The sequence below is a fragment of the Dasypus novemcinctus genome, chromosome 27 (assembly GCF_030445035.2).
Source record: "Dasypus novemcinctus isolate mDasNov1 chromosome 27, mDasNov1.1.hap2, whole genome shotgun sequence".
Classification (NCBI taxonomy): Eukaryota; Metazoa; Chordata; class Mammalia; order Cingulata; family Dasypodidae; genus Dasypus; species Dasypus novemcinctus.
This window is the reverse complement of record NC_080699.1, coordinates 17,435,728-17,451,419: the sequence shown is the minus strand read 5'-3', so window position 1 is coordinate 17,451,419 and position 15,692 is coordinate 17,435,728. Positions and strand designations below refer to the sequence as shown.

General features: G+C 37.8%; 1 protein-coding gene across 1 annotated transcript; it reads left to right on the top strand.

The window, feature by feature from the left end:
• The first annotated feature begins 229 nt into the window (after nt 1–229).
• Nucleotides 230–4,454, top strand: BTG4 (BTG anti-proliferation factor 4). Its single transcript, XM_004481125.4, has 5 exons — nt 230–413; nt 961–1,159; nt 1,612–1,749; nt 2,346–2,547; nt 3,943–4,454. Exons 2-5 carry the CDS (start codon nt 987–989, stop codon nt 4,132–4,134), a joined length of 705 nt encoding a protein of 234 aa, XP_004481182.2. The 5' UTR covers nt 230–413; nt 961–986; the 3' UTR covers nt 4,135–4,454.
• The last annotated feature ends 11,238 nt before the right edge of the window (nt 4,455–15,692 follow it).

Sequence of the window (15,692 nt, the reverse complement as noted above, 5' to 3'; positions counted from 1 at the left end):
TCTTCAAATGAATATTTTAGTAAAAAAACAAGTGTGTAGTCAATATAATGACTGTTCAGAGAAAATTAAGTTTTGTAAAAGGTTCAAGACAAAATTCTTCGATAAGGTTACAGTTACAATTAGAGACGAAATTATTAGAATGTGGAACCTTGGGATCTGGAAGGAGAAGGCTTGGTTCTCAATCTATGTCATAAAAGGTAAGACATTAATAGCAAAGTAGAAGCTATAAATCCAGTGGCATACTTTTTAACACTTTAAGACCCCGCTCTGTATATGCCAAGGAGCAACCTGATGGGGACCTGGAAAAAGCTAGCTGTTTCTCTTAATGGACAACACCTGTTTAAGTTAGAGCCCTATCAGCCGACGGAGCTCATGCTTATATAAGCATCAGCCTACAATTAATACACGTGTGGGTGAGTGTCAGAAACTTGAAGTACAGTTGCTCCTCTCTTTCCCCACTTTTTGTCGGGGCCAAAGTGCTTTTGCTGGTAAATATAATATGTGTTTGATTAATCTTAACTTTTATTTAAGGCAGTCTAAGTGCCACAGGCAAGCTGAGAGCCAGATTTTTGAACTACCATATTCTGAAATGTTTTACTCTCTATAAATATGTTTTTAAAAGGTGGTGCTTGGTGTAATTTACTCTCTCCCATCTCTGTACCTTTTTTTTTTAATTGCAGTTGCATAATGTTTCATTTGTTTTTTAAGTGTATTAAAGTTTTTAAAAGAGATTCTTTTCCTTTGAAAAACTTTTAAAATGGGTTAGCTGAGGAACTGGTATTCTTGGCCAAATGTTTTGTTGATTGATAGAGTTGTGCTTGTTTGGTTCATTAAAAACGTCTTTTAAGCAAATTATTTTTGTTCTAAACTTAAGGTCTATGAAAGTTCCAAGTGACAATTATGTGTTGATAATAAGTTAAACCCTTGTTGCTATTTAATTTCTTCATTTAATGGTTGCAGACCTCCTCAGAGATTTTTCTTGAATCATGAGAGACGAAATTGCAACAACAGTTTTCTTTGTCACAAGACTGGTGAAGAAACATGACAAATTGAGTAAGCAGCAAATTGAAACCTTTGCAGAAAAGCTGATGACAATCTTGTATGAAACATACAGAAGCCACTGGCATTCTGATTGTCCTTCTAAAGGGCAAGCCTTCAGGTGAGAGCAAGTGTGTGATACAGCAAAGGGAAGAAACAGCCAAACAACTGTCTCCTGGGGCAATGCGATAATCGTGTTGTCTGTAAGTGAAGTTTTATGGGCCCAAATTCATTTGCTCAAACACAGGCTCAAAAGACAGCCATGTAGTAGGGTACGTTATAGCTGGAGATCACAGAGCAAATCTTCAGTGTGAGGAGGATTAAACAATATCTCACTTGGGTTAGCCATGAAAGACATGCAGTGAACATTTGGTGAACTAAGGGATGCAACACACATTCTGAGTCATTGTGTAAAAACATCGATGTTTTCACTCTAACTTGCAAATGGTGTGGTGTGAGGAAGGGGGCGAGGGGGAGGTGGGAGACAAGTAGGAGCTGTATGTTTTGGAGCAGTAGGATCCTATTGCCAAAGCACTGTCACCACGTCCTTGTTTTCCTTTCCTGCTTTTCAAGGTGTATCAGAATAAACAATAATCAGAATAAAGATCCCATTCTAGAAAGGGCCTGTGCTGAAAGTAATGTGGATTTTTCTCACCTGGGACTTCCAAAGGAGATGACCATCTGGGTAGATCCTTTTGAAGTGTGCTGTAGGTGAGTAATCTCCCTGGAGTCTGAATTTGCTTGGTGACCCCTGGATACCTTAGGTTATTAAGTGAGCTCTATAGGCCTCTGTGAAAGATGATGCTCCAAAGTCTTGGGCTAGCAGCGAGGACCCTGGTTGGTTAAGAGCTTAGATGCGAACTTCTATTAGGGAATGCAGCCTTCCATTAGGAGTGGATGGAGTAGGAAGAACAAAGAAATAGTACCTGGAATTTGACTTAATCCCTGGACACTGTTGCACTGGAGATCATAACTTCTCAGCATTATAGGCAGTATACATAGGGAAGAGGTATCATCTTTGATTGGGCAATTCTGTCCATTAATTGAATAATAAAAAAACACTAGTCTTTTGTCTATTTCTGAACAGTTAACTGAAATAGCTCTTACAGCGTATCCTTGCCAATTAATTATGACAGCCATAAGGTCCCTTCACTTGCTTTGCTGTCAAACCAATTTTGGTTTGTTTTGATAGACCTATCCCTTTTGCATATCTCTTTTCATAAATAAGTGAGCTGTCTCCAGAAAAGATGAAAGAGAAAATTGGGAGAAGTTGTATCCCTAATGAATATTTTTCCTTTCCTACTTAGGTGTGGTGAGAAAAACCATCCGTTTACAGTTGCTTCTTTTAAAGGTAGATGGGAGGAATGGGAGCTCTCTCAACAAGTCAGTCATGCCATAAGTAGGCTCACGTTAGAGGACTCCTCCGGCAGTGTTTCCTCTGATGAAGAAACTTGCAACAAAGAACCTCGGATAATTCCTAAAGTCAGCAACCCAAAAAGTATTTATCAGGTAACGTGTGTTCCAGTTCTTCTCTATACACATTTTTCTATTGTAATTCTAAGAAGAATATGCTTGCTGTATAAAAGAAGAAAAAAAAGAAAACATGGAAAGAACAAAACAGCACAAAAAAATCACAATAATTTGGCAAAACTTTTTCTGGGTGCATTCCCTCTACTTGGCCAAGAGCTTAGATCCACACTCTTTTGTAGTCCTGTGTCTTCATATAGTATTTCAACACACAGAACTTTCCTTTTCCTTAAGTCTGTTCAGGCTTAAATATTAACATTAATGTTTAAATTTCTTTTGTCAATAGAAAATAACATGCCACTTGTAGAAAACTTAAAGTATTCAGAAACGTTGAAAGGTCTGTAATCCTACGTCCAGAGCAGTTTATCTCAAAATTGTTTTTTTAATGTCAATCCATGGAAAGATACTGTATCTATACCTGAAACAGGTTTCATCAAACAATACACTTCCTTCCTTGGTGCATTTCCTCCCAACAATTTCTATTAAAGTAAATCAATGACTCTGACCACATGAATTGATTTCATGGCCCCATCATTGTGGCAAGCCACAGTTTGAAGGATACTGATCAATAGAGAATCTCTGTTAAAGCTTTTTATGTATAAACTTGTTTGTATGTTTTCTTAAATTAATCACTTATGAATTAAAATGTTAATGAAGTGTTAAATACTTAACATTTCAAAATTCATTTGCCTCCCTGCTAATTTACTTAGCTAATGTCTTATTGGCAGATTTGAACTTTTATTAATGAAATTAAATATTAAAAAGTCCTCCTATTTCAGCCACTGTCCAAAATCCAAATGTTTTAGGTACTTACTGTCTCATGAATTTTCTTTTTTACCCATTCGTTATTTGAGGTCCTAATGTATCATATTACAGGCTTTTCATAGATCAGGGATATTTTAGTCCTTTGACATTAGAGGCAAATACTTATCCCTATCTTGTCATTTTGCTAAACTGAACTTTTATATGCATAGAAATCAAATCTTTGCTCTTAATTGTCTTTTTTTTTTCTGCTTAGAAAGGTAAGAGTATGTCTGGATCAGACCTATAGTCTGCTGTATTCTTGAGACCAGGGACTTGGGGGGAAACCCAAGAATATATGCAAATTTGAACACGTTTTATAAAATTTTGCCTAATTAAAGGATTAATTTTGTTGAAAGGTATGAAGTGACTTTTTATGCCCCCAAAATGCTAGCCAATTTTCCCACGATGATTTTTTTATCCTCTTTGATTTATCTTCATTTGTACTTCCGATGCTTTTGAAATAAAGCTTAACTCTGAGTTATGAGTCTGTGTTTTAACCCTTAGAGCCAACTTATTAATTATAGATCTTCATAAATTTTTTTTTTCCTGTAATACATTTTTTTTTCCTTCCAGGTTGAAAACATGAAACAACCCTTTCAATCTTGGTTCCAAATGCCCCGCAAGAAGAACCTGCCTGATGGCCACTTCGGCCTCCTCGGACGTGCTTATCGCGCATCACATAAGAACCCCAGGAGATACAGGCCTGGTGCCATGTTGGTGGGGCACCGGGTAGACAGGTTCCACTGGGTCAACACACACCGATAAGGAGGGCCTGGGCGGTGGGACAGAGCTAGAGGAGCGACTTTATTTTCCCTAAAACTAAAAGGAGTCTAAGGTGGAAAGGCCTGTGAAGCGAAGAAAAAATAACCCCGTTAGGGTCAAGGGTGCATGATGGTAAATCCTCTCACACAGATCATGACTCTGTTCTTAGCTGTACTTTTAACTCTTACTTAATTTTATATGATGTTTTATGTATCACTAATGAATGTACCCAACAAGGTAATAGAATGAACATACTGGCCTGTGATAAGACTGGACTAATTATGAAAAGTAACCATTTAAATAAACGTACTGTGTTTTTAATACTTCCTATTTCAGTTTATTGCAAGCAAGTTTTAAATGTTTGTGTTTGTTCATGAGCCACTAAAAAAAAAAAAATGGAGCTTCATTTAGGGGCGTTTGTTCTGTTGAAATTATAGTATTACCTTCTGTCATTGTTCTGTTTCCAAGTCCAATAAGAGATGCTTGAAAATTAATCCTACAGTTCTTTCTTTTAAGATGCAAAATTCCCTTCTTTGCATGTTTTTTAAAATTTGCTTTATATTTCAGCTCAATAGGCCTAATTATGACCTTTAAACATATATCCTCATTATAAAGAATTCAGACTAAGTAAGAAAATATACTAAGAAAATAAAAATTCCTTCCATACAGGAATTATTTTTTAAAACTTATTTTAGTAACATATATACAACTCAGTCTCCCATTTTAACCACTTTCAAGTGTACAATTCAGTGGTTATTAATTACATCCACTATATTGTTCTGCCATCATCAACATCCATTATGCAATCATTTTTAGCACCTCCAATAGAAACTCTGGACCCATTAAGCAATAACTTTCTATTCCCCTCATCCTCTGCCCCTGGAATATGTAATCTGTCTCTATGAATTTGCTTATTCTAGTATTTCATATAAGCAAGATCATACAATATTTGTCTTTTTGTGTCTGACAGGTTTTTTTTAAAAGATTTTTTATTTCTCTCCCTTTCCCTGCCGCCCCTCCCCCCAGTCGTCTGCTCTCTGTGTTCATTTGCTGTGTGTTCTTCTGTGTCTGCTTGTATTCTTGTCAGCGGCACCAGGAATCTGTGTCTGTTTTTTTTTTTGCATCATCTTGCTGCATCAGCTCTCTGTGTGTGCAGCACCACTCCTGGGCAGGCTACACTTTTTTCGCACAGGGAGGCTCCTTAGGGGGCATGCTCCTTGCAGGTAGGGCTCCCCTACGTGAGGGACACCCCTGCGTGGCATGGCACTCCTTGTGCGCATCAGCACTGTGCATGGGCCTGCTCATCACCCAGGTCAGGAGGCCCGGGGTTTGAACCCTGGACCTCTCATGTGGTAGGCAGATGCTCTATCATTTGAGCCAAATCCACTTCCCATGACAGTGTTTTCAAGGTTCACCCATGTTATTGCATGTATCTGAACTTCATGCCTTTTTATTGTTGAAAGATATTCCACTGTATGTATCATATTTGGTTTATCCATTCATCTGTTGATGGACACTGGGGTTGTTTCCACTGCTTTCGGCATTGTGAATAATGCTGCTACAAACCTTCTCATGCCTCTGTTTGAGGCCCTCTTCTCAATTCTTCTGAGTATATACCTAGGAATAGAGTTGCTGGGTCATATGGTAACTCTAAGTGTAACTTTTGAAGGAACTGCCAAACTTTTTCACAGTAGCTGCACCATTTTATAGTCTCACCAGCAATGTATGAGGATCTAAGTTTCTCTGCTTCCTCGCCAAGACCCTATTATTTTGTTTTCTTAATAGTAGCCATCCTTGTGGGTGTGATGTAATATCTCGTGGTTTGATTTGCATTTCCCTGATGACAATTGTATATCTTTCATGTACTTATTTGCCATTTATGTATCTTCTTTGGAGAAATGTCTATTCAAGTCCTTCATCAATTTTTAAAAACAAGATTTATTTATTTCTCTCCCCCGCTCGTTTGTCTGCTCTCTCTGGCCATTTGCTCTGTGTTTCTCTGTGTCTGTGTGTCTTCTCTTTAGGCACTACTGGCAACCGATCCTAGGACCTTCTGGAGTGGGAGAGAGATGCTCAATCTCTTGCACCACCTCAGCTCCCTGGTCTGCTGTCTCTTATTGTCTTTCCTCTATTTTTGTTGCGTCATCTTGCTGCTCCTGCTCTCCACTTGGGCAAGCTTCCCATGCAGGCTGGCCCACCTTCACCAGGAGGCCCTGGGAATTGAACCCTGGACCTCCCATATGTTAGATGGGCGCCCCATCCCTTGAACCACATCCACTTTTTGTTTTTGCCAGTTTTCATATTGGGTTGTTTGTCTTTTTGTTGTTAAGTTGCAGGAGTTCTTCATATATTCTGAACACTAAACCCTTGTCAGATATATGATTTGCAGATATTTCTCCCATTCCATAGGTTGTCTTTTTAACTTATTTGGGTCATGTCTTTTGCCCCAAAGTTTTTAATTTTAAAGCCCATTTGGTCTATTTTTTCTTTTGTTGTTTATGCTTTTAGTGTCATACCTAAGAACCTATTGCCAAATCTAAATCTATGAAAAATTTCCCTTGTGTTTTCTCCTAAGAGTTTATTGTTTTTGCTTTTATATATGTTAATGATGTATTTTGGGTAAATTTTTGTAAATGGTGTGGGATAGATAGCCAACTTCATTCTTCTCCTTGTGGAAGTACACTTGTCCCAGTACCCTTTGTTGAGGAGACACTGATTACTTTTTGAGTGTTGATTGAACCAACCTTGCATCCCTGGAACACACTCGACTTGATCATAGTATATAATACTTTGTATATATCTGAATTCTATTTGCTAATATTTTGTTAAGATTTGTGTTTATGTTCATGAGGGATATTGGATATTGGTCTGTACCTTTTCTTTTGTACTGTCTTTGTCTGACTTTTATTATGAGGGTAATATTAATATCAAAAATGAATTGGGGAATGTCCTGGCAGAGAAGCTGAGGTCAACATCGAATGTGAGATGATTAAAACTTCCCAAGATGGGAAGCAGATGTGGCTCAACTGATAGAGCATCCGCCTACCATATGGGAGGTCCAGGATTCGGTACCCAGGGCCTCCTGACCCATGTGGTGAGCTGGCCCATGTGCAGTGCTGCCGTGTGCAAGGAGTGCCATGCCATGCAGGGGTGTCCCATGTGCAAGGAATATTCCCCACAAGGAGAGCTGCCCTGCGTGAAAAACGCAGCCTGACCAGGAGTGGTGCCACACACACATGGAGAACTGACGCAGCAAGATGACGCAACAAAAAGAGACAGTTTCCCAGTGCCGCCTGACAAGAATGCAAGCCAACACAGAAGAACACACAGCAAATGGACACAGAGAGCAGACAACGGGGGGTGGGGAGAAAGGGAGAGAAATAAATAAATAATAAATCTTTAAAACAACAAGAACAGCAACAAAAAAAAAAAACCTTGCCAAAACCAAACAGAAACCTATCACTCCGGAGATGGCTAAAGAGCTGATGTGTTCTTCACTCACACAGAAAGGCCCAAAGAATGTATTTGATAAAGCAATATTGGCTGCCCTGGAGTCTCCAGAACCAAAGAAGAGCTGCAGGTGTGTGCAGCTATGAGCCCTTGCTGCATGGCTGGTGTTGGCATCATGCTAAAAGCTATGTTTAAATCAAACTAAAGATTAAACATTAAAATTCCTTTCTGCAATGACAAATGCCCTGCACTGCTCCACAAGCACCCATGAGACAAGGCCCATGGGTATGGCCCTCCTGCCCCCTCCCAATACTAGCTACTTTCGAGTAATTGTGCATTGTCAGAAAAGTCATTAGCATTAGTTTTTGTTGTTTAAAAAATTTGTCCTTTTTGTTTCAAAGCAAGGCATGCTTGTGAAGACTCTGGCACAGGTTAATTTGAATTGTTGAAGCTGCTGCCAGGGTCCACTCTGGAGAGGAATCTGGGACAGCTGAGTGGTTTCTTTCCTTTTGTTGTGGGGGATTAGGAGCTTGCTTTCATTTAGCCTTGATTTTAAAAATTCATTAACCAGTGTTGGGCAGTCTTTGAGGAGGATTGATTGATTCCACAGTCCACTTCCTGGACCTACTTTAGAAAACATGTTCCCCTCCTGGTGATCTTAGGTGAGAGTCTAGTAAATGCTTCATTTGATAACATACTCTTTTTTGAAAGTTGCCTTTTCTCTCCACCCTTGAGGAGGTCCAGTATCTGATGAAAGCAGGTGGAATCTGTCTTGCTTCTCCTCTTTTCTAGCATGCACTACGTACATGACTGTGACTTTCAAGGAAATGTTTGCCACTTGCTGAATTTTTTTGAAGTTAATTTCTAACTTCTTTTATTGGTAATTGAAGCAAAGTTTTGCGACTTTTGAAATATACCAAATGGATTGAATTCATAATTGACAAACTTTTTTCCCTGCCATTGTCTAACATGTTAGTGTAGATGTGCCCCTTAATAGTATATGATACAGTGTTCCTGGAACACAACTGAAGATCTGGTAGATAGAGGAAATATGGGGGGCAGTGCTAAAAGACAGGTGCCTCTGGAAAGAGTCACAGACTCTTTGTAGTGGCAGGGGTGGAGGCCTGCTTCATTAAGGAGCTGGGGGTACAGGACGGGGAGAACATTTAACAACAAGGGGTCCAGTCTGAGGAACCCCGGGGCAGCCAGCTGAGGCTCTCAAGCTTAATAAACATGGAAAGAGTCTCGTGAAAACTCTTCACACGTGTTAATAGGGATTTTATCAGCTTCTATGGGTTGCAGTTGCTTTTCCTTTTTTAAATGTTTAGGTAATCTTTTCTACTTCATTCTTATAGATTCATTAATGTTGAACCAATGCTTTCTCATGTTTCAGTTCTCTGTATATGCATTATTTCAGATGTATTGAACAAATAAACAAAAAGCCATGAAAAAATGAGTTGGGGAGTCTTATTTCCTCTTTCATTTTCTGAAATAGATAGTGTGGAATTAGTGCTAATCTTTTTACAAACGTTTGTTTAATAATAACAATAAGACAGAAATAACAATAAAACATGTTTGTGTAGAATTGTCCTATGAAACCATTTGGACCTGAAATTCCTTTTTTTTTTGGTGAGTTTTTAAATTATGAATTCAATTTCTTAATTATAAGACTATTCAATTATCCATTTGGTATTAAGTGAGTTGTAGTGGCCTGTGTTGTTCAGAATTGATTCATTTCACATTGTCACGTTTATGTAGGTAGAGCTATTGGGAGTAGTTTCCTTATTATCCTTTTGATGTCTCCAGAGTTGATGGTGGTATCCCCTGTTTCATTCCTGATACTGATCACTTGCGATCACTTATGTCTTCTCTCTTTCTTTGTTGTCATTTTTAAAAAAGATTTCTTTGTTTTTCCCCCTCCCCTTTCCCCTCCTCCTCCCCTGCTGTTTTTGCTGTTTGTGTCCATTTGCTGTGTGATCTTCAGTATCTGTTTCTCCTTTTGTCTTCTCTTCTCAATTTTTCTCTTCCAGGATTCACCGGAATTCGATCCTGGGGACCTCTAATGTGGAGAGAGGTTCCCTGCCAGCTGCACCACCTCAGTTCCTGGTTTTTGCTGCACTTGACCTTGACTCTCCCCTTTGTCTCTCTTTTGTTGTGTCATCATCTTGCCACATGACTCACTTGGACAGGCACTTGGTTCACCGCAAGGGCACTCACGTGGGCACTTGGCTTGCTGCATGGGCATTTGGCTAACCATGCGGGCACTGGCTCACTGTGCAGACACGTTTTCTCTTCTTTTTCACCAGGAGGCCCCAGGCAATGAACGTGGGAACCTTAAAGCTCTATCACCTGAGCCGCTTCTGCTTCCCTGTTGTCATTCTTCCTAGAGGTTTGTCAATTTTATTGATCTTTCCTAAGAATTAGCTCTTTGTTAATTTTTCTCTATTGTTTCTCTGACTTCAATTTTATTTATTTCTGCTCTTTTATAATTTTCTCCCTTCTGCTCTTTTGCCTTTATTTTTCTCTTTGTTTTCTAGGTTCTTGAAGTAGGAGCTCAGGTGATTGATTTGAGACTTTTCCTCTTTCCTAATGTATATATTTAATGCTATAAATTTCTTTCCGAGCACTGCTTTAGCTATGCATCGCAAATTAGGATATGCTGTATTTTCATTGTCACTCAATTCAATTTTATTTCTCTTGAGACTTCTTTCCCCTGCATTACATAGAAGTGTTGTTTAATTTCCAAGTATGTGGAATGTTATTTTTTGTTTTTAATTTCTAGTTTGATTCCACTGTGATCAGATAATACAGACTGATTTCAATTCTTTTAAATTTGTCGAGACTTGTCTTATGGCCCAGGATATGATTTATCTTGGTATATCACTGTGTGCACTTGAATGTGCACTCTGCTCTTGTTGGTGGGTTGTTCTATAAATATTGATTAGATCCTGTTGGTTGATGGTGGTACTGGGCTTCTGTTTATCCTCGCTGCTGTTTTCTAATTCTATAAATTGTTGAGAAAGAGAGAGGTGTTGAAGTTTCCAACTATAATTGTGAATTTGTTTATCTCCTTTCAGTTCTACCAGTTTTTGCTTCATATATTTTGCAGCTTTGCTGTTTCGCACATGCACATTTGGGACTGCCATATCTTCTTAATAGATTGACCTTTCCATCATTATATCGTCCCTCTCTGTCTGTGGTAATTTACTTTGCTTTGATTTCTACTGAGAACTAAAATAGGCATCCCTGCTTTCTTTTGATTAAGGTTTGCATGGTATATCTTTTTCCTACCTTTTATTTTTAACCTGCCTATATTGTCATGCTTGAAACGAGTTTCATGTAAACGGCATATTATTGTTGGGTTGCATTTTTTTAGGCTTAGTCTGCCAATTTTTAAAAATTGGTACATTTAGGCTGTTTACACTTACTATACCTATAGATATGTTAGGGGTTAACTTGCCATTTTCTTTTTTGTTTGTTCTCTCTGTTTTTTGTTTGTTTTCTTTTTTCTTGCCTTCCTGTGCATTACGTGAACAATTTTTAGATTTCTATTTTAACTTTTATATAATGTTTTGAATATATCTCTCTATATTACCTTTTTAGTGGTTGCTCTACATACTTAATTATGTATATGTAACTTGCCAGTCTATGGGTGTCATCATTTTACCAGTTCAAGTGAAGTATAGAACCTTACCTCCCTTTATGTCCCATTACTCTCCTCCATTCATAATTGGATTAAATATTTCTTCTACATACCTTTAGAACCATATCAGACAATGTTATAATTTTTGTTTCAGCCACTAAACATAATTTGGAAAACTCAGATGGGTAAATAAACCATTGCATTTATCCATATTTTTGCTTACATGTTTTTTCCTTCCTAATAGTCCAGCATTCCTTCTTCTGTTCATTTCTGTTTAGAGAACTTCCTTTAGCGTTTCTTTTAGGGTAGTTTTGCTTGTGACAAACTTCCTTAATATATTCTTACATAAAAGAAAACTGTTTTTTTCCCTTTATTCCTGAAGTTTATTTTCACTGGATATAGGATTCTGGGTTGACTTTTCTTTTTTTTCTAGCACTTGAAAAATGTTGTACCACTTCTTCCTGCCTCTAAAGTTTCTGATAAAAAAAAAAACTGCTAGCATTCCAATAGTATTTTCTCTGTAGGTTAGGTGCTGTTTATCTCTGGCTGCTTTCAGGACTTTTTTCTTGCCTTTAGTCTTCAGAATTTTAATTTTGATGTATCTTGGCATGGATTTCTTTGGCCTTAACCTGATTGAGTTTCACTCAGCTTATTGAATCTGCAGATTTATGTCTCTATACATTTAAATCTTGAATCTGTAGACTTATGCCAGATTTGGGAAGTCTTCAGACATTGTTTCTTTGAGTACTTTTTCAACCCTTTTTGTCTTCTCCTCTGGGACTCCAATGGCATGAATGTTAGATCTTTTGTTACAATCTTCGAGGTTCCTAAGGCTCCTATAATTATTTATTTTCAGTCCTTTTCCTCTTTCTTGTTTAGATTGGGTAATTCCTATTCTACCTTCAAGTTCACTGATTCTTTCCTCTGTCCCTTCCATTTTTTTCTTGGGCATGTTAATGGAAAGTTTTACCTAGGTTCCTGTATTTTTCATTTGTAAAATTTTCACTTTGTTCATCTTTGTATCTTCTATTTCTTTGAGACTTTTGTTGTTTCCTTTGTTTCAAACATGTTTGTAATTGCTCATTGAAACATTTTTATGATGACTACTTTAATCTATTTCCTAATATCTCTGTTATCTCAGTTATAGCATTTATTGTCTTTTTTCATTCATTTTGAGATGTTCATGTACTTGGTATGACGAGTGTTTTCTGATTGAAATCTGGACATGATTGGTATTATGTTATAAGACTCAGGATCTTACTTAAATCTTTTGTTTTAGCTGACTTCCTTTGATGCTACTCCAGCAGGTTAGGAGATGTGCTACCTTGTTACTGCCCAATGAGGATAAAAGTTCAGGCCTCCACTGATATATAAGGAGTGGGATTATTCATTATCATTGGGATAATGAAGTTATGGCTACCCATGTAGTCTCACTAATACTGCAGTGGTGGTGGTGGTGGTAGTACCTTGTTACCACTGGGCAATAGGGAAGTTCTAACTCCTCTGAGGTCACTCCAGCATGGAGGTGGGTGAATGGGGGTGCCTTGTTACTGCCAGGTGTTGATAGCTCTTCATGTGGTATTCTCTGATACCACGGGGTAGGGAGGGGGCCCACTACCACCCCATGGGATAAAAGTCTCAGCTCTCTGTGTAATCTTTTCTGGCACTACCTTGCTGGGTAGCTTATGGCAAGGATGGAAGTCTAGACTCCCACTCGACCTCGTGTGGATGGGGTGGTGCCTCAAATATTTTTCTGTGGTGTTTGGCTAGAGTAGAGTGGTTTTGGTCTGCACATTTTCCATCTTACTAGCTTGCTCCTTTTCTTGGCCTCTAGCTAGAAAGAACAGACTTTTGTTGGGGCTTTTTTGGTCTGCATTGATTGGTGTTTCTGGGTTGCCAGCTTTTTCAGTTCCAAGTCTGGAACATATGAGGCAAAAAGAAAATCCAGGGAATTCACCACCACATCCTTCTGGGTTCTGAGGTTCCTAGTTGGTCTGCTTTCTTTTCTATGCCTTTTGGAGTCTTTTTGTGTTGGTTTTATGTACAATGTCCAGGGATTTCAGTTGTACTTAGTGGAAGGAAGAGGCAAAAGTATGCTTAGTCCATCTTCCCAAAAGCAGAAGTCTATATATCACTTCATTTTAATTGTTGTAACATATAAAACATAAATTTTGTACATTTAATTGTACAATTCAGTAGCATTAATTGTACTTATAATGTTGTGGTACCATTTTTTTTTCTTTTTTGTTCTTATTTGTGCTGCCATTAACACCATCCATTTGGCCGAAACAGAAACTCTATACCCTTTGAATAAAAATAATTACCCCCATCTCCCTTCCCCCAGCCCTGGCCCCAGGGCTTTAATCAACTTTCTGTCTCTGTGAATTTCCATATTCTAGATAAGTAGAATTATACAATATTTGTCCTTTTGTGTCTGGCTTATTTCACTAAACATAATGTTTTCAAGATTCATCCATTCTGTAGCATGAATTGGAATTTCATCCAATTTTATAGCTGAATAATATTCCATCATATGTACCACTTCTGAAATAAAAATAATTTACCTGAAAGTAATTATTACATTTTTGGGAAAAGGTCCTTTTTATTAATAGTTGGTAAAATCTGGCTTTCTATATTTATTTAGGTTTTCTTCTCCTTTTTCTGTCCAGCAGAATGCACGTGTGTACACACAAGCTAATGCCTTAAAGAGAACTAGAATCTGAGAGCCTTTGAAAAGAAACTTCTATTGATTTGATTCAGCAGTAAACACACATAACACAGTGGGAAAGCAAACATGATCCCTGCCTTGTAATCTGTGGCATTTCCATTAAGAAATATGTGCTTACTAAAAGCCTACAACTGTTAGTATATTAATGGAAATCGAATGTGGGCTCAAGAAGCCATCCAGGAAATTAATAGAATCATGTTCTGTTAGGTGCCCGATTCAGCCAAAAATGGGGAAGGGGGAATATACAAGAAAGAGCTCTAACTTCTATACTACTATTTCTTTCCCACCTCTCCCAGAGGCCTTGAACCCATGGCCTAACTGACCTAAGTAGTCTTGTGTCTTTGGCTTAATCAATCCTCACTCTGTTTTCATAATATGTACATAGCTAAATAAAGCTCTCAAGGACACATGCCCAGTATTTATCAACTCAAACTGAGATTTACCTCCATCTCAAAGCACTGGACAGTCTTTAACTTGTAAGGGTGTCATGCATTGCTTGGGAATTTGCTTGAAGGGTTTCCAGATCATGGAGGAGACTGGAAAAGAGCTACCACGTAGCCCTCTCTTTGAGGCATCTTTAACTGGCATTTGAGCCATGAAGGCAGCAGGTAATTTTAATTGAAATAGTAACTAATGGAGAGTTTTCAGGTCGACAGATTTGGGACTTCCTTTGCCTGACTGCTAATCAAACTACTTAAACTGAATAAGGATTACTAAGTGACCCAACTTGCACAGGAAAAAAAAATCAGGAAAAAAAACGGAGTTGATTTTGAGCAGATCTTTCTTATGGCTCAACTGAAAAATATTTGTTGAAACATAATTTTTAATCTTGTCATATTATCTCAGTGTTTTTATTTATTTTCTCTAAAATTACTTACCATCAGTTTTGGTTAAATTTAGAGCTAAGTCCTCAGCCAGGTATTGGCATCTCTTAGTAATGACACAAGATTTGCAGGGCTAAAGATGTTGAACATGAGATAGACACTGAATTCACTAGTTATCATTCATTATCCACCCAAATAATGTTAGTACATTAAAGCTTTAATTTGTTACTATCCTGACTTTCTTGCCTTGCTTGGGAGACTCCAAAACAATCATCATATTTAAAAAAATCCTTCTGCTATTCATACTGGAACACAATACAGAGAATTAGCCATGTAAGAATCAGCTTGAGGAACTGGATGTAGCTCAAGTGGTTGAGCATCTGCTTCTCATGTATGAAGTCCTGGGTTCAATCCCTGATTTTTAAAAATCAGCTTGAATTGCAGGCATTGGATTTATTATCTGAGCTTCCATTGCTTTTGATTTGGAGTTTGTATTTGGATTTTTTTTTTCTGTTTTGCTTATATTGAATCCACATGATGGTGTATCCCTCCTCAGTAGCATTCATATCCACCTGAAATTTCAGTTTTGGCTGCTTTGAAAGATGGCTGCTTCTCTAAGGTGTTCCAACCAGGGATACCAAAGTGAATTTTGTATCCCATATAACCACATCTTAAATATGCCCATATTAGATCATTCTCCAAATATTGTGAAAATATTCATTTACCTCTGTGATTCAATAACAACTTTGTTAACCTGATAAATGGAAATATGTACATTTATACCTTTCAAAATTCTAGAAAGTTTCAGTAAATATTTTAAAAATGAATATTTTAAGAAGACATGGTGTCTGATCTCTTTTCATGGTGGAAATGTCATTGTGCTCTTCATCTTCTGCCAGACATTAATTATATATAC

What these genes read in the sequence shown, in the direction of transcription:
- BTG4 (XM_004481125.4), top strand. Translation starts at nt 987, where the DNA reads ATGAGAGACGAAATTGCAACAACAGTTTTCTTTGTCACAAGACTGGTG. An exon ending in TCTAAAGGGCAAGCCTTCAG is followed by an intron (nt 1,160 to 1,611) that starts GTGAGAGCAAGT and finishes CTGCTTTTCAAG; the next exon opens with GTGTATCAGAATAAACAATA. An exon ending in ACCCAAAAAGTATTTATCAG is followed by an intron (nt 2,548 to 3,942) that starts GTAACGTGTGTT and finishes TTTTCCTTCCAG; the next exon opens with GTTGAAAACATGAAACAACC.